Source organism: Mycteria americana (assembly GCF_035582795.1).
Source record: "Mycteria americana isolate JAX WOST 10 ecotype Jacksonville Zoo and Gardens chromosome Z unlocalized genomic scaffold, USCA_MyAme_1.0 Scaffold_18, whole genome shotgun sequence".
Classification (NCBI taxonomy): domain Eukaryota; kingdom Metazoa; phylum Chordata; class Aves; order Ciconiiformes; family Ciconiidae; genus Mycteria; species Mycteria americana.
In genome coordinates this window covers 5,843,618-5,865,868 of record NW_027445436.1, presented here as the reverse complement: position 1 = coordinate 5,865,868, position 22,251 = coordinate 5,843,618, and the positions used below count along the sequence as shown (strand labels likewise).

Below are 22,251 nucleotides of genomic sequence, written 5' to 3'. Positions count from 1 at the left end.
ACAAGAGTCACTCTTGTCACTATAGTAAAAATTATTTTTGTGGAATTAATAACACAAGGCTGTGTTTATTGAGATAAATTATCCCTTTATTAGGAAAGCACCAATACAACATTCTTCAAAATTACTGGAATTTTATTTGCCTCAGGCTTATGACTTGCAACCAAAGACATTGTGCAAAGAAAGCAAAGATTAAGTACACTTTAGGGAAAAGGTGAGAATTCACACTGGTAACATAGAAGATCAGTTTGATGAAAGAAGCCATTCATTACACTATATAGATTGCAATATTCTAAAACATTTTTCAACCCATTGTTTTTAATCAAGAGGAGAAAAGTTTAGCAAAGTTTACAGTACACATAAATTTGCTACAATTCAAAAAAGCATTTTTCTGAATATCATCAAGCATAAAGTGAAAAAATGTATACAGGACAAGGTGAGGTAAAGGCTAACTACTGTATATTTCTAAGCTATTAAACAAAGTTGCATATATGCACCATGGTGTAAAAAAACAATAGAGCAGAAAACTGCCTGATGAAAAATAAAATAACCAGTGGCTTTTTATGGCTTCTCCTGGTTATCAATGCTACAAAAGACATTTTTTTGTCTTGCTGATGACACTGAAAATATCAAATGATAAAACCAGGCATGATGAAACCATTACCAAGGAAACCCAACCCAGAGAAATATACTATCAATGCACATTTTTTCATCAAAAGCTTTTTTGTTGTTTTGGAGATTTTAAAAAAAAATTTTGAGGCCCATTTTGTCACAGTATGTTACTTTTTTCCTTTTTTACACTATGATATCATATGTTTGTCAGGCACTATCCTAGAGCTAGTTTATAGAGGATGAGAATACAACCCAATGTCTGTTTAACAAAATGAATTCAGTGATTGTAAAATGAGAGAAAGGAAGGGGATGGGGTCAGTTCTGCCAAGGAAATAAACTCTGTGTATTACTCATCATCACTTCCACTTGCTTCTGACTGGTCCTAGAGGTAAGAGACACAAGAAAAGTCAGAAATTCTTTGCCAAGTATTCTATGGATTTTGTTAAAGAAAAAAAGAAAAAATTACAATTAAATTGACAAATCAAGATATCCATAAGAAAAGTAATATGTTATTTACTATTTTCCTTTCATGACATTTCATTCCAATTAAATTGATGTTGGCCTCTTCAGAGAAGAAAAGGCACAGAGTCAGGAAACACTAGCTCCTTTCTGTCTACCCAGGTATTTTAAAAAAGTCTGGAAAGATCTGTCTTCATTTGTTGCATTAATAGAAACACCTATGAGAAATTAAGACCAAGTGTTTCTAGTGTGGGAATGAAAGCAAACAAACCATGAGTTTTAAAGTTTCGTAGAAAGAAAGAACATCTTCAAAAAATAAGTGCCAAAAGTGTCAGACTTTTTGTCTTCCAGCACCAAGACCAGATCCCACAAGCAAACCCTAACACAGTTTGAACCTGCTCCCCCATCCTCCCAAGGCGATGACACAGATTAAAAACAATGCTTAATGTTTCTAAGCATGAAGAGGTGAAAATTCTGAGTGCAAACAGGACAGGGTATAGATGAAATCACTGCAATCATTTCCAAAATCTCAGTGAACAAAACTTACATTTTCATCTTGATCCTCATCACTGTCATTATCACTCACAACAGGCTTGGCTTTTACTCGGCTTTGCCTCTTCTTGCCTTTGCCTTTGTCCTGGCTTTTTTCATCCTTCTTGTTCAGCTTGATTTTGACTTTCACTGATTTTGCTGTAAAAAGTGGAATGTGAATGTAATATCTGCCTTTATTTATTGTATACCATTTTCCTACTAAATAACTTTTAAATAACTTTTAAACAACTTTTAAACAGTCTGTCTTCATGTAAATTCTCCCCTTGTAGCCTGAAAAAATCCTCTTTCTGTTCTTTGTCTGGATTGTGGAATTAAGTAGAGATATTTGCTTTTACTTGTGTTCTTGATAGTTGCAGTGCTAATTTGCATTAAACTATCAAGAAAATCTGAGAGTTGATCAGGTGCATCCTTCTTTCACTTTTAGAATGCGTGGCACTTACAGATAGCATTTAGTGTTGCAGCTACGCTCAGGGAACTTTCTACAAGAAGATGCATGTTAAGAAATAAAGTAGTTTTTGTTGCCTGCACATAGAAAAATGTCTATCTTCAGTAGGAACAGACAATTTTGGGTTTTTTTAATTACACAAACTCCATGTGGAGGTGACTGGAAATTTTTGAGTTGACAGCTTACTGAAGAGAACACAAATGCCCAGTTCCAGGGTATCTGCTCATTTCCAGATGAACTGCTGAAGTTGCATGCTCTGCACAGCTGCTTGTAATACTTGCACAGTAGCTCAAGGCAAAAGTACTCTAGTTTCTCTCTCCAGAGGCACTTTCAAAGTGCAGTTCTAGGTAGTTAGAAAGTATGGGGTAGAAGCACTTGGGTAGCAGAAAGCAGAATGAAGGGATCCTTCCTTTTCCACGATATCATGTTTCCAAATTTGCAGGGACTTCAAGTTCAGAGGTTATGTGAGAAGGTACCTATTGAGGAAACTTTAATTGGTCAGGGGAGCTGAAAGGTAATATGTAGATCTGGCTCTTTCTATAGTAATTTTTTTGACATCAGTGTGTTGTGAACCTACTGGCAATTCTGTGGAATAGCAGAGATGCAGCAAATTAAAATTCAAATTGGAAATAAAAGACATACATTTTTACCAACGGATATAATAAATCAGAATAATAAGAGATGAGGGTATCACTTCTTAAAAGAGATACTCCAACTTAACCTGCAGCATGCCCTAGATCCCAGATGAATTTTTGGCCCAGCCTGGGCCCATCTCACAGCAGATTAGCTGGGCCTCTTAAATTATGAATGTTATCTCCTGCTTGCCAAACAATCTGAGTTCCATTTTCCCTTTGTCTCACTGAAGTAACATTTTCTGGTTCTTAATCATATACATTGCATAATATCAGAAAGGTTGCTCACCTATGGATTAAGGAAGTCACTAGTTCTAGGCACTTATATTTACAAGCAACGTGATCAGGAAAAGTCCATATGTAATCATGGTCAGTCAGATAAGGATAAGTCAGATCTGTTTCCATCTGAGCAGTACTTAAAAGCACCTGAAGTCTTCAGCACAATTCTAAGAAATATAGCCAGAATAGAGTAGCCAAGAGACTTAAGCTGAATGGAAGCAGCCAAAACAGCAAACTTTATAAGAAACTACTTCCACCAGTGGAAAATGAAAGTCTGTAACCAGTCTCAGTACACAAATGGAAAAATCAATTCCCCCCTCTTCCCTAAATGTATTTCCTTTTCAGCATTCAGCAGGGAACTTACATTCTGACTCTGACTCCTCTTCATCATCATCGTCATCATCATCATCATCATCATTGTTGCTTTCATCCTCACTCTCTTCTTTGGCAATCTTCTGTCGTGCACTTTTGAATACAGACTGAAGAACAATGGAATCCTCATAGATCTACAGTATGAAAGCAAACCTATGTCAGAACTGCAAGCCAAGCATCATCAAAAATTCACTTTTTTTCTTATACAAACTCACAGAACGTAGCCTTTTTATTACAAGTAACAATGCTTGTTTCATGAATTTTACAAAAAAATGCCAACATTGAATTTTCATGCTCTAAATGAAGAATCTGGCCAACAGTGAGCCACAAAAATACGACTCTTAAAATGTATCACACTTAAAACATCCAATTAGAGAAAGAGCTCATCCTGGAATGCAATTGTCTTTCTTTCATTATTATTTTTTACCACTAGAACTATGATATATTTTAATTAGATCATAACAGCCTTGAAAAATTGTTATTCCAAAATCCAAAGTGTAAAAAAGAAAATAATTTATCCCAAGCAGCTTCAGAATTCCTTTAAGACTCCTTCCTTTAAGATCCAAAAAGACTGAAAATCAATGCTTATCCAAAACTCTATTAATATTTTGAAGCCTGCTAAGTATTTTTGGTACTATCAGCTTTTATATTAACCTCATTGGAATAACATCTATGAATGAGAGGACTACACCTGGCTTGTAATGTATTTGCCAGATTAATTTAACAGAAATAAAAATTAAAAATAATAATGAGACACTATAATCCTCTTAACAAAATGAGCTTGCACATACTGCTCTGTAAAACTTTGGAAGCAATGCATTCGTTAAATTGAACACACCATATAAGATCTGTCTCTCCCTGAAAGCACCTTTTAAGCCTCCAGCCCAGATGGAAATGCTTTGCTCAAAAAAAAAAAAAAAAGAGGAGCATGCATCATACTAATAAAACAAATATGAAGTATCTCACTTAAATTTTACTTTATTGTACACTTAAATATCTCTGTCTGAATTAAACTTATGGGTTTGTATCTTTTAATGTAAGTAGTGCACACATAAATATTATATTTTAATGATATAAGTATGTCAGAGCAAAAGTGGATCCAAACTATTACACAGAATAAAAGAAAACCTAAAAAATTTGAGAACTACTGCAGGAATGTCCCAAGGTTCAATGAAAATCAAAATTAATGGTACAGGGAGTGTCTCAGACATAAATTAAAAACATTGTAGGTACATGTTATTTGGACTTCATGCTTTAAAAAGTAATACTAAATTTGGTAGATAACATTAGTATGTTGGAATGGAAAAAATTTCTGCATCATTGTGTGATACAAATCTGATTATTTCCAAAGAACAGAAATATCTACTGAACATTTCTACCATTTCAGTATCATTACTGATAATCCTACCAAGAGAATAGCAACCAGTTTTCTGACAAAAATAATTGATTTCTCATTGAGAAATATTGATTTCTCATGTGACCATTGATTTTTCCTTGCATATTTTTACCTCCCTGATCAACTTCCAAACAATTTCAAACTTCTCAGTCATGTTTTTTGATATCAGCTTCCCTTCTTATTTTTTTCCATTTCCTTTCATTAGCAGTAAAATAGCTATAAACATCTATATCACTAAGCAAAATCATTGCTTCTGAACAATTAGTAAAATTTTCTCCCACACTTCCAATCGTTAATATTTTTTTCTTGAATAATTGAGCTGATTTTGATTTTTTTCAGTTAATTGAATTTTGTTAAGATATCAAAAATCTGTACAACAGACAACATTTTATTCTGCTTGTACACAAGAAAAATAATCAAGTAATGATCATTTGTAGTAAACAACCCCTCATTTTTAATTGAATGTTCAATTTCTTTGTTATTTGTCAAGATAACATGATATAAAATTCCTCTGTATAGAAAATGGTCATCTATAGTGGTTAGACACTTGTAAAATGCATTCATATTGGCAGCATGTGACATCCAGTTTATAACATTTTTACTGAAGTCCCCCATGACATCTTTTTTTTTTTTTCCTTGAACATTACAGAAGCAGTCATCATGTTATCTACTGCTGTTTAATAGTGTGTTGCATCATGCTATTTGGGCCTCATCTGCTAGAATGTGTATTTAAAATTGTGTCAGAGACTCTGATACAGGTAATACTTTATTCTACATATGTTGCCATATAAATATAAATTTCCACATATGTTGCCATTCCCTATCTTCTTTCCTACTGCCAACTCAATCTTTTGATAAAAATTTAAACATTCCAATCTTCCCGCCAGCTTTCAGGACCAAGTAGGTTGAATTTGTTTTCATAATGAACAATTCTAATTCTGTTTGTTTGCCCAGGTTCATAAGACTGGTGTATAGGAAAGCAAAGAGTTTATTCTCTTCATGTCCTGCAGCGCTTAGGTGTATTTTGTTCCAATGATCTTAATTTTGTTCAACATTTATTTTTCCCCCTTTTCACATAACCCTTTGTTTGTTTAATGCCTTCTTGACTAGCCTAGTGTGTCTGTCCCATCCAAAATTTAGATCTTATCCTTTTGTAAATAAATCTCAGAGAATCCAGAGCATATATTTCAACTTTCTCATCTGTCTTCCAGGTTTTTGTACTCTTTTCTTTTGTATTGCTGTTTACCTCTTCTATTGTGAATTCATAGGACTGAGTGCATCCTTGTGTGTAAACCAGGCAAAATCCTGAACTCTATATCTCTCCAAGATGAGAGATTTGGGTACATTATTTATTAATGAGGGTACATCATTCCAGTCTCTCAAAATGGATATTGTTCTTTCAACAAGAAAAAAATGTCAACAATGTCCAGAGAATATGAACTATATACACAAAGATCTAGTATCAGACAAACTTTAAACTTTATCTTCCATTAGTAGAGCTGAAAATTTCACCACTAAACACTTAACAACCATCCCTAAGATGGACCATTCTCTCAATTACTTGTATTATGCACTTTGGTGAGCTCAAACCAACATATGGCTCTTCAGGGCACAGCCATTTAGCATAGATTCAAATAGTCTGAAAACTGTCCTAAAGTATATCAGAACAAACTGATCTCAGGATTATGTAATCAAAACTAAATTCAATGAATGTTTGAATTCTAGTTGTGACCAAAGGATTCTGGATGCTTCAAAGAATCTGGGCATTTTTATTCATTAAAAGCACTAATAAGATTAAAAATAGAGGTTTTATATACAAAATTGTCATAATTAAACAAGCACTGAAAACACTGGGTAGGGAAGACACGTTTAACACAAAGTGGTTCAGTCAGACCTGTGATCCCTCCAAATTGAATGTCTGAGCATTGTGACACAGCAACATGACATCTTTCTCCAGATCACTGAGGTTCCGATATTTATGGTTTCGAATTCTTTCAAAGTGCAGTTCTAGGTAGTTAGAAAGTATGGGGTAGAAGCACTTGGGTAGCAGAAAGCAGAATGAAGGGATCCTTCCTTTTCCACGATATCATGTTTCCAAATTTGCAGGGACTTCAAGTTCAGAGGTTATGTGAGAAGGTACATCAATGCGACGGTGTCCATCTTGCCATTTTATTTACCAAAAATGGATATCTCGTGCAGGTTCTTTGACCATGCTTTGTTTTATGGTAAAACCAGCTTCCAGAAGAATCTGGATTATTCTTTTCCCTTTCTCAAACACTTCTTCCTCTCTGTTGCCCCACACGATGATGTCATCAATGTACTGCAGGTGTTCAGGGGCTTCGCCCTGTTCCAGTGCAGTCTGTATCAGTCCATGGCAAATGGTAGGGCTGTGCTTCTACCACTGGGGCAGTCGATTCCAGGTGTATTGGACACCCCTCCAAGTGAAAGCAAAATAAGGCTTGCACTCTGCTGCCAAGGGGATCGAGAAGAGGACACTGGCAATTTCAGTTGTGGCATACCACTTGGCAGCCTTCGACTCCAGGTCGTATTGGAGCTCTAGCATGTCTGGTATGGCAGCACTCAGTGGTGGCGTGACTTCAATCAGGCCACAGTAATCTACTGTTAACCTCCACCCTCCATCAGACTTTGGCACTGGCCATATAGGACTATTAAAGGGTGAGCGAGTCTTGCTGATCACTCCTTGGCTCTCCAATTGATGCATCAGCTCATGGATGGGAACCAGGGAGTCTTGGTTGGTGTGATATTGTTGCCAGTGCACTGTCATGGTAGCAACTGGCACCTGATGTTCTTTAACCTGCAGCAACCCCACAACAGAAGGATCCTCCAAGAGGCTGGGCAAGGTAGGCAGCTGTTTCATCTTCTGTGTATCCACAGCAGCTACACCAAATGCCCACTGGCACCCTTTTGGGTCCTTGAATTACCCTCTCCTGAGGTAGTCTATGCCAAGGATACACAGGGCCTCTGGGCAAGTCACAATAGAATGCTTCTGCCACTTGTCCCCTGTTGGGCTCACCTTGGTCTCCAACACAGGCAACAGATGGGATCCCCCTATCACTCCAGAAATTCAGATGTGTTCTGCCCCCTTGTACCCTCATGGCATTAGGGTACACTGTGCACCGGTGTCCACCAAAGCCTCATACTCCCGTGGGTCTGATGAGCCAGGCCATTGAATCCATACAGACCAGTAAACCCGGTTGTCCCTTTCCTCTGCCTGGTTGGAGGCAGGGCCTCCCTATTCCTTTTCAGAGCATTCATTACCTGACTCCTGTAATTGCAAACCAGAAGTCCCTACATCATGGTAGCAGGAGTGGTGTTCGAAGCCACACAGACAGTTCATTGACTCAGTATCAGAAGGAAGAGAGGCATCCTCAGCCCTTCTAGTGCATCTGGGGAATTGCTCGACAGCAACTGGAGCAGTAATCTTCCTGAATGGACCCTTTTTAGCTGCTCTTTTTCTCCGCAATTCCAGGTCCAAGGTAGGTGCACCTTCCCACTTCCTCATGTCCTCCCCATAGTCTCACAGATAGAACTACAGGGTGGCACGTAGCGTGCGCCCACAGGTCCCTTTCCTTTGAGCAGAGAAAGACCGACTCCATACGGCACTCTTGATAGCTGAGACACTGGCCTGTAGGGGCAAGGAAGGAGAGATATTCTCCATATTCTCTTTGAGTTGCTGGAACTGGTGGGACAGCCTTTCCACAGCTGAGATGCAGGCCTGTCGTGTAGAGGGGGAGGGGAAAGAGAGATTCTTTTTGAATTGCTGGAGTGGGCAGGCCAGTCTATCCACAGTTGGTGCCTCAATGTCTGCCCAGTCCATTATCACCAGAGCGTTGTGTATTCTGTACAAACTTCTGCCACATAGACTGCATGCACTAGATATCAGCTGGATCTTTGGAGGCCTGGTTGTTGTCCAGGTTGTTGTAGACCACCACCACTGCTCATTCCCTCAAATATTGGATACCTTCCTCTGCGGTAGTCCACTTGCCTCGGTAGTTTACAAGATCTTCCTTGATGGGGATACCTTGTCTTCATGCTTGATAGGAGCTGCCTCCAGAGCCTGTAGATGGCTATCCCTCTTCCGATCCCTTTGTTGATTCCATGGTCCCTAGCGAGGGATCCCAGATGCTGGTCTTCCTTACCATCTAGTTCCAGACCATTGGCCCCACTATCCCAGCATCGGAGCAACCAGGTAGCAATTGACTCACCTTGCTGACCTCTGCAATCTTTCCACATATCTCACAGCTCACTCAGGGGTAGGGACTGGGTAGTTTCTGCCTCTTTTATGATTTCTGTCTCTTCCCTCTCCTGTTCTTGTGACTGCCCTGCTGCCTCCTCTGATTCTTCCTCCTGCTCCCTCTTAGGAGGAGCTTCTTCCTCTCTTACTAACCAGGTCAACCTCTGCTTCTATTGTTTCTTCTTGACTACAGGAGCAACTATGAAAGTTGCGGGTTGGGTCTCTGGTTTAGCCACAGTGTCTGTTCATGTGACCTCAGAGTGAGCAACCCTCTCAGTGTCCATTTTTGTTCACTCAGAGCAAGAGACCCTCTTGCTCTATTGAGGGTGCTGGACAGTGGCTCTATAGGCATGGGCCAGGCCCCAACACAACATTAGAATTTGCTGTGTTTCATTGGGGCAGGCAAGGCTCCCCTCTTTCAAATGCTGTACCAATTCAATGGCATTACATGCCTGTACAGGTGTAAAATCCCAGGCTAACAGAGGTGATAATGGCCCTAGGCACCTGCCCAAATCCTCCCATACACCCCGACACCCAGGGATCAACAGCTTTGGGACATGTTCCTGTGTGGCATTCCCACTTAGTTGTTTGACCTTATGAACGCTAATCAAAATGAATATCAGGCTCATGACACACACCAGTGCAAACAGTCTGATTGCATAAGGATATTCAAGAAACTGAGAGGCCATTACAAGAAGGCTGGAAAGACCTATCCTGGAGGAGAGGAAGGGGTAGATGCCATTCTTCCCTCTCTCCACAAAGCATCTCTCAGAAGAGAAAAGGAGGAAAGTGTAATTGCTGATTTTCTCCATGAGATGGTTCTCGGAGTACTGGGACAGCAGCAGTGTAGGGCCCAAATACCAGATTAGGCTCAAGGCCAGTGCTTTTATCATAGCTCTCCCAGGCAAAGCAAAACAAAGTGATAAACAACACAGCAAACAGCAACAATTGAAAACAGTCATTAACAATTCTTGGAGTTTGTTGTACAGCAGGAAAGAGATGAAACACCAGAACAGGGGAGGGAACACATAAGTCAGCATCCAGAGTAAATACATCAGCATCACGACCAGCAACAGCAAGTAATAGCCTACCAAGTAACAACTCAGCTAAACAGGTATAATGGCTAGAAGTTCAGTCTAGCACACTCCAATCAAATCTGTTGTTATCTCAAACCCCTCGAGTCCCATGTTGGGCTCCAAAAATGACTGTGGTGGCTTGACCCCGGCTGGCAGGTAAGCCCCCACCCAGTCACTCGCTCACTCCCCCCCCCCCGCAGTGGGATGGGGGAGAGAATTGGAAGGGCAAAAGTGAGAAAAAAAACTCAAGGGTCGAGATAAAGACAGTTTAATAAACAAAGGAAAGAGGAAGGAAAAAATAAAAACAACCAAACAAGTGATACAAAGGCAATCACTCACCACCTCCCACAAGTAGACCAATGCCCAGCCAGTTCCCGAACAATGGCTACCTACCCCAAAACACCCTCCCCTCTGTTTTTATTGCTGAGCATGACGTTATTTGATATGGAATATCTCTTTGGTCAGGTCAGGTCAGCTGTCCTGGCTGTGTCCCTTCCCAACTTCTTGCAGCCTACCCGCTGCGGGGAGCAGAGTGAGAAACAGAGAAAGCCTTGATACCATACAAACACTGTTCAGCAATAGTGAAAACACTGGTGTGTTATTAACACTGTTTTGGTCACAAATCCAAAACACAGCACCACGTGGGTGGCTATGAAGAAAATTAACTCCATCCCAGCCAGACCCAGTACATGGCATTTGAGATAAAAGTCAGTGGGTTTAAGATGAGTGGGGTTTTATATAAGGACAGTTATAGTTGCAATTTAGAAAGAATAAGATAACTTTTCAAAGGTCAGCAATATTGTGTGCTTTTTGAAATTGAAAGTTTTAGGCCCTAGTTTTACTAAAGCATGCATTCTTTGCTCACATATAAGCATTTGTAGCATATGAATTTATTTGTTTCTAGGCTTTCGCCCTCACTGAGGACACTGTGAATATAATTACTTTGTTAGTTTAAATAAAATAAGGTGGATCTCTTTTTAAATATATGTTTTGCTAAAACATGGGAAGATGAGACTAGAGGTTTCTCAGAGATAAAAGGGATTTGAATAGAATCTTTTGAGAAAAAGCAAATGGTTATTTGTCTCTTATTTCTCAGCTTAATTGGGAGTGTCTTTAATTTCCCCTGTTATGCTCTTTCCTTTCAAAAAAACAGCAGCTAACATATCCTTAGTTCTTCAGTCTGTACTTTTGTTACGTTAAGAGTTACTGTCGCGTTAGTCTGAGGAGTGGCTGGGGGGGGAACCCTCCTGTTCAGTCATGAGGTTCAGACAGGACCCCCTTGCTTTCTAAACTCCTTCTCAGAGAGGAGTCTAGGTGCGGCTAGGTCCAGTCTTAGTCTCAGACTTGGTCAACAGTTTATTTTCTAAGGACCGTGTGTATAGCCACTTATCAGAACCAGAGCCCTCTCAGGGCTTTTGCTAAGGCAACAGCATTAATTTACAACATTATAAGTCCGGTTGTGTCCAGCATACTGAACTTCACGATTACGGATTCACTAATAACGCGCTTACACCCCCAGTCTAGTCATGTTGCATGAACTATCACGGCCACACTTAAAGAGTCTGGTCGTGTTCAATGAGAACTACCGTGGCTAGATCAATGAAGAGCGCAGTTTATTACAGCAACAGACACACAGATTCTTTGGATTACCGGTGATAAATTCACTGTCTGCAAAGCACATGCAAATACCAAGAATATGAGTAAAACGGCCGGACACAAACGCGTTAAAAGATAATAAAGCGACTCTATAGATATTTCTAAGTTTCCCGGGGAGGCACTTGGTATAACCAAGTGTTTGACTCTTACCCAAAGGCATCCCGATGGGGGGGAAGAGAGGCTCAGCCCATCGACTGATCCCAGAGGTAAGAGTGGTACGTGATGGTGTCTTCCCTAACATTCTCTCTCTCTTAAGCCATCTTATATTATCTTTCACCTTTCGGGTGGAGCTTGAGTGACTCTAGTCATACATCTTTGTTTAGGATTGGTGTAAAGTTTTCTCGCTTTGCTTTTAAAGGTATAAGCTAGGAAAATTCAGAGCGCAAGCTCAGCGAGGGGTGGTCACACCTTGGAGGTGGGTAGCTTTTGGGATGGAGGTGTGTTTTGGTATTATAATGATGTTATAATGAGCAAAGTTCACCAAAAGGACAGCATTTTGTCAAAAACATGACAGGCTGTTGGCCCAGGGTAGTAAATATGCAGCTTATCAGTTCCATGACACCTTTAAGTTCCCATATTACAGAGCCTGGCCACGGTATCTCCACACCGCTCCACCCTCCGAGCAGTACCTCTTAGAGTCAGCACACCAAGTTCCCCTGGCGTTACCAACATCTAAGGTTGCAGGCCTAGGGAACTTCCATGGAATGGATTCCTTGCATGTCAGCTGCATTCCACCTGGGGAGCTTCTTCAAAGCTGTGCCTTACCTAAAAGTGTGAATATAAGTTTAATTTCTAAGTCACCTCAGCAATTATCCCACAACTTTTCAAATGCAAGCATATTAATCAATGAAAAAATAAATATAATTTATGGGCATTATGTATTTCATTAAAGTTTATTACTAAATAATAGAAAAGTATTTTGATTTGGGCCTTGTTTGACTGCAGATCTTAATTTCTTGCCAGTTGGCAGGTTTGTCAATAAACTAAACCATGTGCATGCCCAGTTTGAATGAATACATCATTTAAAAGGGGGAATATGAAAGTCTGCTATGCAAATAGAAGTCAATACAGTCACTTCCCCATTATGAAGTAATGAGATATGGAATATCATTGATTCTGGAATCTAGTTGGACCTGCATAGTCAGGTTGCATGTATTGCATTCTGTTTTTCATCTGGATTTAGAAATTAGATCACAGGATAATTCAGGTTGGAAGGGACCTCAGGAAGTGTCTAGTCCTACCTTCTACTGAAAGCAAGGTCAGCTATGAAATCAGACCAGGTTGCTCAGGGCTTTATCCAGGATGGAGACTGCACAACTTCTCTGGGCAATCTGTTCCACTGGTGAAAATGTTTTTCCTCATATCCTGTCTGAACCTCTCTTCTTTCAAATTATGCCTGTTGTCTCTCATATTCCCAACACGTACCGCTTCCTCGTACGTATTGGAAAGCTACTATTAGGTGTCCTGAAGTCTTCTCTTCTCCAGGCTGAACAAGCCCAGTTCCCTCAGGATCTCTTCACAGGGCATGTGCTCCAGCCCTGTGACCATCTTGGTGGCCCTCTGCTGAACCCAGTTCATCAAAGTTTTTCTTTTTTTTGGGGACCCAAATCTGGATACAGTATTCTAGACGTGGTCTAACAAGCCTTCAAGCATATCAACTTAAAACACCCCTCCCTCCAATTTGGTGTCATCTGCAAACTTTATGAGCAAGCACTCTGTCACCTCTTCCATATCATTTATAAAGATGCTAAATAGGACAGTTCCCAGGATATACCCCTGTGGTACTATACTCGTGACTGGTCTCCAGGTAGAGTATGACCCATTAACAACTACTCTCTGAGCCTGATTGTCCAGCCAGGTTTTTTTACACATCTGGTTGTCCACCCATCCAGACTACAATATTCTTCACTTCAGTGAAATTCACTTTGTAATAATGAATTTGATTGAAGATCAGCTTTCATGTGGGGATATTCCTTTTTATAGTGGCATTTTATAAGTATTGGGGTGGAGGAGGGAAATGCTACCAGAGGAGTTGGTTTAAAGTTTCAAGCATAAGTAAATAACCAGGTATTCCCATGGTTTATTTAATCAAGACCCTTCAAATTGTTGTATCTTTTCCCAACTGCCATTGCAGCGCATGGACATGGATCGACGTAGGGAAGATGCCAGAAACCCCAAGCGCAAGCCCCGCTTGATGGAGGAGGATGAATTGCCATCTTGGATTATTAAGGATGATGCTGAAGTTGAAAGGCTCACATGTGAGGAAGAGGAAGAGAAAATATTTGGAAGAGGGTCCCGTCAGCGCAGGGATGTGGACTATAGCGATGCTCTTACAGAGAAACAGTGGCTACGGGTAGGTACTACTTTTTTCTTTTTGATAGTTGCTAATTGCGGGGGGGGGGGGGGTGTTCTCATTGAAGATGACAAAGTTACACAAGTGAAAACACCGTGTAATATCTAAGGTCCATGTATTCTTATTATTCAGTTTTTACAACTGTGCTCAAGACATAACTTAGGTTTCAAGCTGTGTTGCTGAAGCTTAACTCATTGCTAGATGCAGAATCATGATTACAGTTTTTCTATTGCAACTATTCTGTGGCCATAGATATTGACATATTTCACTTATGTTTTTCGACACACTAAGCAGATTGTCATCATTAAGAGACTTTTCAATTTAAAGTATGGGAAACCTATGATCAGTGTGTATTACAGCTTTCTGTGCTGCAGGTGTATAAGAAAAAACCCAAACTGATCCATTTTAAAGGTTTGGAAACTTTCAAGCAAGTCTTCTCTCTCTTAAGCTTTTTCATTTCCAAGTCCCTCTGTGTTTCTTGATCCCAGTGAGATCAAAAAACTCGATGAAGACCATGTTGCAGGATTTCCATGCCTGAAAGTAAAGAATCTAAACTTACTCTCACTGAATCTATGATTTTGTTGCCCTTGAGGATTTCTTGTCATTCCTCTGCTTAAAAAAAAAACCAGAGGTAATGAAAATGCTTAAAAATGCTTACAAAAAGCATTAGATAATGAACACTAATGTATATGGCTTTTCAGAATGTTAATATCAGGGGTGGTAAAGAAATGAGGTTTGATCTCTAGAAAGTCTCATCAAAACCAGGAAATTTCATAATTTTTAACTCAATTATTATTTCTAAAGCCTATTAGTAAGATTTTTCATGTACAGAACTAGTCTCTGTGATTTGATAGGCAGTATTCTACCATGGTAGAACAATCACATGCTTATGTGGTTGACACAGAGTGCAGCTAGGACCATAAAAGCTAGGGGAAAAAAACCCACCAAAATAAAGTGTATATTGGGTAGATCTGCTCAAGCTCATTTTAAACTCGTTAGCTTCAGTACTGAAATACTCTGGCTATGGCAAAAGCTCAGCTTGGACTTTCATACTTTACTTCTCAGGTTGGTTTTGTACTCAATGTTAAGCTGTTTTCTGTCAAAAAATAATAGCCCTCAAGGAGTCATCTTTCTACCTCAAGGCAAGATCCTATGTCATTCCTTACAGATGTTTGCCGAAAGGCCTCCATTGATGGAAAATTTAGAACTCCCTAAGGGAAGCTATTGCTGTGATTTAGTTTTCCCTAATACCTTATCTGAATTTCTTTGCTTTTTTTTAAGTGCATTACTTCTTGTTCTGTTCACTGTGATCATGAAGAACAGGTTGTTCATTTCTTTTTTTTCCCCCGACATCTTTTTATGTCTTAAAAGACTGTTATCATACCCCTGCTTAGTCTTTTTTTCTTTGCGTTAACAACCCCTGCTCGTTTGATCTTTTCCCATAGGCCCTGTTTTGTAGACCTCTGATCATTTTGATTCAACTTCCTTAAACTCTCTCCAAGTGATTAACAACTTTGTGTAAGTTTTATTCAAAGCCTGAATAAAGGGGAAGAGTTCTTTCACATAACTGCTAGGGTGTTTATACATCATGGTATAGTGCTTTTCTATTTTCTCAGCAGTACAGATACTGACTTGTGTTCAACTTGTGATCCAGTATAAACCCTCAATCACTTTCTGTGAAACTACTCCCTATCCAATTTTTCCATATTCTTTTTTGTATAGTTGTGGTATGTTGACCTTGGCTGCCTGCCAAATGCCCATCTAGCCACTCTCTCACTCCCCCTCCTCAACAGGACAGGGGGAGAAAATAAGATAGAAAAGCTTTTGGGTCAAGATAAGGACAGGGAGATCACTTACCAATTACTGTCACAGGCAAAACAGACTCGACTTGGGGAAAATTAATTTAATTTGTTGCCAATTAATAATAGAGTAGCATGGCAAGAAACAAAGACAAAAGTAAAACCACCCCTCCCTTCTTCCCAGGCTCAACTTTACTCCTTCATTCCTGACTCTTCTATCTCCTCCCCCCACTCTGAGCAGCACAGGGGGATGGGGAATGGGGGTTGTGGTCAGTTCATAATGCTTTGTCTCTGCGGCTCCTTCCTCCTCATGCTCTTCCCCTGCTCCAGAGTGGGAGACAGTCCTTCACAAACTGCTTCAACGTAGGTCTCTCCCACGGGCTGCAGTCCTTCAGGAACAGACTGCTCCAGCATGGGCCACAGCTCCTGCCAGAAAACCTGCTCCTGCGTGGGCTCCTCTCCGCAGGCTGCAGCTTCCTTCAGGGCATATCCACCTGCTGAGGCGTGGGGCTCTCCATGGGCTGTAGTGTGGATATCTGCTCTGATGTGGACCTCCATGGGCTGCAGGGGGACTACCTGCTTCACCATGGTCTTCACCACAGGCTTCGAGGGAATCTCTGCTCCAACACCTGGAGCACTTCTTCTCTGACCTTGGTGTCTGCAGGGTTGTTTATCTCACATTTTTCTCACTCGTCTCTCTCACAGCTGCTGTGCAGCATTTTTTTACCCTTTTGTTATCAGAGAGGCACCACTAGCGTCACTGATTGGCTCAGCTTTGGCCAGCAGCAGGTCCGTCTTGCAGCTGGCTGGAACTGGCTCTGTCCAACATGAGGGCAGCCACTGGTCTCTTCTCACAGAGGCCACCCCTGCAGACCCCCCTGCTACCAAAACCTTGCCACGTAAACCCAATAAAACAGTTGATTTTTCCTTGCCTAATAGAAATATTTTGCATATATCCTTGTTGTAAATTATCCATGTTTTCTCCAGTTGTTACACCAATTTATCAAAATAATTTTGAATTTTAATCTTGTTATCAGGTATACTTGTGGTCCCTGTCAACTTGGTGTTCTTTGCAGATTTAATAGGCATACTTTTTGTTCCATAATCCAGATAATTAAAAAAAGATATTGAATAGCACTGGACCCCTATTTCCACAGCCTTCCATTTTGACAGAACTACTCTGAGTTTTAAAAAGTGCTCTGAATAGAATTTTCTGACTATTTGCTACACACCTGATAGTAATTTTATGTAGTCCGTGTTTTCCTGGTTTGTTTGTGATAATGTTCTGTGAAACAAGGTCAAAGGCCTTGCTAAAGTCAAGATACAGTATGTACTGCTACTCCTTTTCAACATGGCTTGTTACCTTGCTGAAGAAAACTGCAAGTTCCTTCCTCCTCTGCTGTTAAACTGTTAACTGTGTACTCAATTTAGCTAGTTTAAAGCTAGATCAGATGTTTCCATACTACATAGCAGTCACTTCTAACTGTATTGTGTACATATTTTCAATTGCATTTTCAGGTTGCAAGTCTGTATACTTCAGAGTGTTACAGCAAATGCTGATGTAAGAGCTACTAATATTTTTGAATGCTTGTATTCTGAGGATTAGATTTATAGTGTAGCACTGGTCATGCAGCTTCACAGTTGTGCTGGTTTTGGCTGGGATAGAGTTAATTTTCTTTATAGTGGCTGGTATGGGGCTATGTTTTGGATTTGTGCTGGAAACAGTGTAAATAATACAGGGATGTTTTCATTATTGCTAAGTAGTGCTTATACTAAATCAAGGACTTTTCAGCTTCCCATGCTCTGCCAGGTGCAGAAGAAGTTGGGAGGGGACACAGCTGGGACAGCTGACCTCAACTGACCAAAGGGATGTTCCATACCATATGATGTCATGCTCAGCAATAAAAAGCTGGGGGAAGAAGAAGGAAAGGGGGGACATTCAGAGTGATGGCATTTTGTCTTCCCAAGTAACCATTACGCATGATGGAGCCCTGCTTTCCTGGAGATGGCTGAACACCTGCCTGCCCATGGGAAGTAGTGAATGAATTCCTTGCTTTGCTTTGCGTGCACACAGGGCTTTTGCTTTCCCTATTAAACTGTCTTTATCTCAGCCCACGAGTTTTCTCACTTTTACTCTTCTGATTCTCTCCCCCATCCCACTGTGGGGGGAGTGAGCGAGCAGCTGTGTGGTGCTTAGTTGCCAGCTGGAGTTAAACCACGACAACAGTAAAAGGTCCTCTCCATTACGTGGACAATGAAAACTTCAATAAAGTGAAAATTTCCTGAGTGTTTTCATGAGATTTATTTTGCGGGGAAAGTAAGGAGTTCTGTTTTCTGCATTTTTACCCCTCACTTGTCTTTTCTTTGAGTAATTTAAATTTTCCTGTTGTTTTTTTTTTAAATTACATACCTCGGGGATCATAGAAAAAGAGATGACAATCATGTACAACATTTTCAAGGGAATCTTTAAATGTGTAAAATTATCAGAGGGAGTTAATAAGCAGCTTTACCCTGAGGTTTTGCCACTCCAACTTGCAATGTAACAATATCATACACATTGTATGGAAATTTTAAATCAAATCATTTTTTGTTAAAATGGACACAATAAACTACTTAAACAGCTAAGGCTTTTTTAAAAGTTCCCACAAGATTCAATACATTCTAAATTAAGGATGGCACTTTATTTCATAAAAGTTTTCCCTTTACTACCCCACATGTTTTATTATGCCACTGTCCACTCCTCTTTTGGAGCACTGTAGAAGAAACAGACCTGTTGGTCACTAGCAGCAGAGCTATATCTCTAGATTTTTTTCTTTCTGCAGCTGCTGATACCTTTAAGCTATACTTGCATGAGGCTTTTCAGAAGGAAATTTTACGTTTCTGATGAATATATTGGTTTGATAATATGATTATCCAACTCGCAGCTGTCTCCTTAGCTGCATTTGTCTTTGAGAGATTCAGTTGAATTTTACTTTAATTTCTGAGGAGTTTTGCCTGGGTCAGCAGCCAGAATTCTGACTGCAGATGAGCTACCTGCTCCTTCTGAGCTGGACTGTGGTGTTCTGCACCAGGTGGGGTGGGGGCAAGGGCAGGAAGAGAGAGACAGCACAGGGTTCTTTCTGGATCTCAGTAAGAAAGGCCTGACAACAAATAGCATAATAAAATAGCTGTTTTAATAAGATAGAATAAAAAGAGGAATATAGATAGCGAGTAAATCTTACGACCCTTCAGATGCTGGGAACTTTCATGCAGCATCGGATGGACCCCAGATGGATTTTCCCACGGCACGCTGCGCAGATCCCGTGTCCATGGAGAAGTCCTTCCTCCCTCCTGTACCATAGTGCCTTTTATCTTGTGTAAAAAACAAAACCATAGATCTTATCCTGACAAGTTGGAATGTTATCTCTGTCATAACATCTGCCCAGGCTGGCACAGGGCACTCCAGCAGATTCCCTTACAGTGGCTACTCATGCTAACCTATTGGCTTTTCAAGTCTTAAGTACAAGACCCAATAGAGCAGACAGCCTGCTCAAGCTCACTAACTCCTCAAATACAATGTCTTCCGCAAGGCTCCCAATATACCTGGCCATAACACAGATACCTCAATGCTGAATAGTCCAGGAAGGGTCTTATAGGCTTAATTCCTTCTTGTTGCCTCTGAAAGGGGAAAAAATCCCAAGGAAACAAAAACATCTAATGCCAGTTTTCCCTTCCTGGAATTCTGGGTGCTGGGTAGTACTTGATGCCTATGCTCACGTTCACGAGCATATGCATCATTGCAGATCCCCAAAGGAAAAAAAAAGACCTCAAGACATTTGTGCCTATGCATATACAGACAAAAATGTCATCTTTCTCCTTATCACAAGACCTGAGTTCTGAGTTTGGAAGCAGTGGACCAAAAATAAAAACTATTATTAAAGCTAAGAGGGTGAACACATGCAATATGTAGTGAAACTGCTTTGGAGGCCTGCAGCTGCCCTAGGCAAACTGTAAGTGAATATCACTCTTCAGACTACCTGGGAACTTATAACAGAAGAACAGGCTTTGATCACTAGCTGATGCTGCAGGGTGCTGTGCCCTAACTATTGGTATGGCAACTGCATTTTCTATAAACAGGGAAGTAGGAGCCTTCCTTCTGATCCTAGAAAGCATTTAAATTGTGGAATTATTGTATCCTCTGGCATATTTCTCCCACAACAGTGCTCCTAACAGGGTGGCAAAATGATAAATCAGCAATCAGATTATTTCTTAAAGGGCCATGAGTGTTCTGTTAAGGACTCTGTTGTTTAGGGCTTTTCAAGAATCAATGGATTTGTTTGCAATAGTCGCAAATTAGTGTATCATCTGAGCTGCTGCTCAGAGGCTAAATTGACCAGGATTGCTGTTAGATGTGTTCCATGATATCTGAGATACTTATCCTGACCTGATCTTGATTCTAATAGTTTTGACTCAGACAGAGGCATCAAGACAGCTCTTACCTGGCTAAGCTAGTTCTGATGCTCTTTAACTCATCCTCCAAACCCTTACTGTGAAGCTAAATCTCTTAAGACAGTTGAAATGTTTTGCATCTGGATTCAGTTTCTCATTCAACCTAGTTGCTTGCTTGGTGACATGAACAAAGTTCTGTTCTGTAGATGTGCAGATTTAATTCAAAGTAGATTTGCATGTTGCCAAGTGGAACAAGTCTGAAACCTGTAATGAGCAGTGTCAGATTTATCTCACATGGGCATTCAAAACCAAGCTATTGAAGACTACTTGCTTTTGCTGATCTAAAAAATTCAAGTGAAATTAAGGCTTTAAGTCCATATTTATTTTTCTTATTTAAATTAGAAGAAAGCCAATATTGACATACATATGTACAAAGTATGTGATGGATATTTTTAACATCCTCATGACTATTTTGAATTCCAAGTGTTAGAATATAAAAAAGTATTGGAATATAATAGTGTTGGAATATAATAAAATATTTTGAATTCCAAGTGTTGGAAAATATCAAGACATAAAATTTATTTAATTTTTTTCTTGCTTTATGTATACTGGCAAAAGTGAATATGTTGTATAGTAAAACTTGTCATTCAATCTTTCCTTGATCCCCTCAAAATCTTTCCTAGGAAAATGTTAGGAATGTTTTAAACTATTTTCTTATCAGTTGGAATGTAAAATTGAAAAGTTACGTGTTCTCTTTTATCAACTGTTAAAAGGCAACTCCGGCCTCAAACACTGTAGTAAAGTTGAGCTAGCTTGTTATTACAACCTGACATAAATTACCAGAGGCTTTATTTTTAGGGCTTATGTATTGTAAAGGAGCTTTGCCTTTATATATATATATATATCTTTTACAATCAATGCTAAGCATATATATTTAAGACACCATTTTGTAGCTAGTGAACATGAACTCAGTTTGATCTTCAGGTGGTTGTAATTAGATACTACAGTAGCTCTATAGGATTATCCATCTTATGTTCAATATTTGTTTCAGTTTAGCCTTTCATCTAGTGACCCTTATATTTATTTAAACCTAATGGAGATTTTTATCTAATCCTAATGGAGATTTTTTTAACAGGCTTTGTTGAAGGTTGGGATTTTGTGAAAGAGGAGAAAACAAATAAATATTTGTGAAATTGAGAAAAAGTTGTTGTCTACATAGTCCATGTATATATTGTCCATGGCTTTATTTATTTATTTTCCTTTCTTTTATTTTTTTATTTGAAGAAAATTGCATTCTGATATAAATTATGTGCTTTTTAGTATTTAATTGCAGTTTCTATTGAACTTATTAAGTTTTGGGGGGCAGTGGGGTAAAATTTTTTTTTTTTAATTGTCACTGTGGACCCAGAAAGTCCTCCATCTCTGGGTATGAGCTATTCTATGACCAGCAAATTATCAGCACATCTCAAGCACTAAAACTACTTTGATCGGCTTGACTTTGCACATTACAGTTTTATGCATGTGGAAGCTGATTTCTCAGCGTAGTAGGAAGTTAGACAGTATGTTGCTTCCTACTACCAGGAAATTCTGAAGCAGAAAATATTGTGAGTTTTCTCCCACTGTGGCTCTGTTGATATGAGGTTGAGGAAGGAAGTGCTGCTGACCTGTGGCTTTTAAGCCTTCATGGAGTCAAGGAGTGTTTATCTTCCATGTACAATATGGGTGACTGTAACTGAAAGAAATTCAGTTCAGAGACGATTCTAGAAAAGAGAAGGAAATGAGGCCTTTAAGATTTTTAAAACTGATAAGGCAGTTGTTAAGATGAAATGGGCTTTTCGATGTATGACTGGGAACTAAAGTGCATCTACCCAATACTTCATTTTGTTCTGTTTTCTGTGAGGAAGGGGTTAGTTTTAAAGCAAAGAAAAACCCAAACCTGT

The 22,251-nt window shown here is 39.6% G+C and overlaps 2 protein-coding genes across 7 annotated transcripts in view; one reads left to right on the top strand and one right to left on the bottom strand.

Moving 5' to 3' along the window:
- LOC142402962 (SWI/SNF-related matrix-associated actin-dependent regulator of chromatin subfamily A member 2-like) overlaps positions 1 to 22,251 on the top strand; it is a 204,103-nt gene that overhangs the window by 137,668 nt on the left and 44,184 nt on the right. For all 6 annotated transcript variants that reach the window (XM_075488964.1, XM_075488962.1, XM_075488960.1 and 3 more), the window contains one exon: positions 13,866 to 14,084. In XM_075488964.1, the coding sequence (XP_075345079.1) occupies positions 13,866 to 14,084 (219 nt within the window). The remainder of the gene's footprint in view (positions 1 to 13,865; positions 14,085 to 22,251) is intronic.
- On the bottom strand, positions 71 to 8,267 carry LOC142402872 (uncharacterized). Its single transcript, XM_075488764.1, has 5 exons — positions 8,024 to 8,267; positions 6,639 to 6,751; positions 3,341 to 3,482; positions 1,616 to 1,758; positions 71 to 991 (listed from the first exon to the last, which is right to left on the bottom strand). The coding sequence occupies exons 1-5, from the start codon at positions 8,265 to 8,267 to the stop codon at positions 956 to 958; spliced, it is 678 nt and encodes a 225-aa protein (XP_075344879.1). The 3' UTR covers positions 71 to 955.

Bases quoted from the DNA above. Each gene is read 5' to 3' on its own strand.
- LOC142402872 (XM_075488764.1), bottom strand. From the start codon at position 8,267: ATGAGGAAGTGGGAAGGTGCACCTACCTTGGACCTGGAATTGCGGAGA. The intron at 6,752-8,023 runs GTAATGAATGCT...CTAACTACCTAG, and splicing joins TTTGCAATTACAGGAGTCAG to AACTGCACTTTGAAAGAATT. The intron at 992-1,615 runs GTAAGTTTTGTT...TCTTACCTCTAG, and splicing joins ATGAGGATCAAGATGAAAAT to GACCAGTCAGAAGCAAGTGG.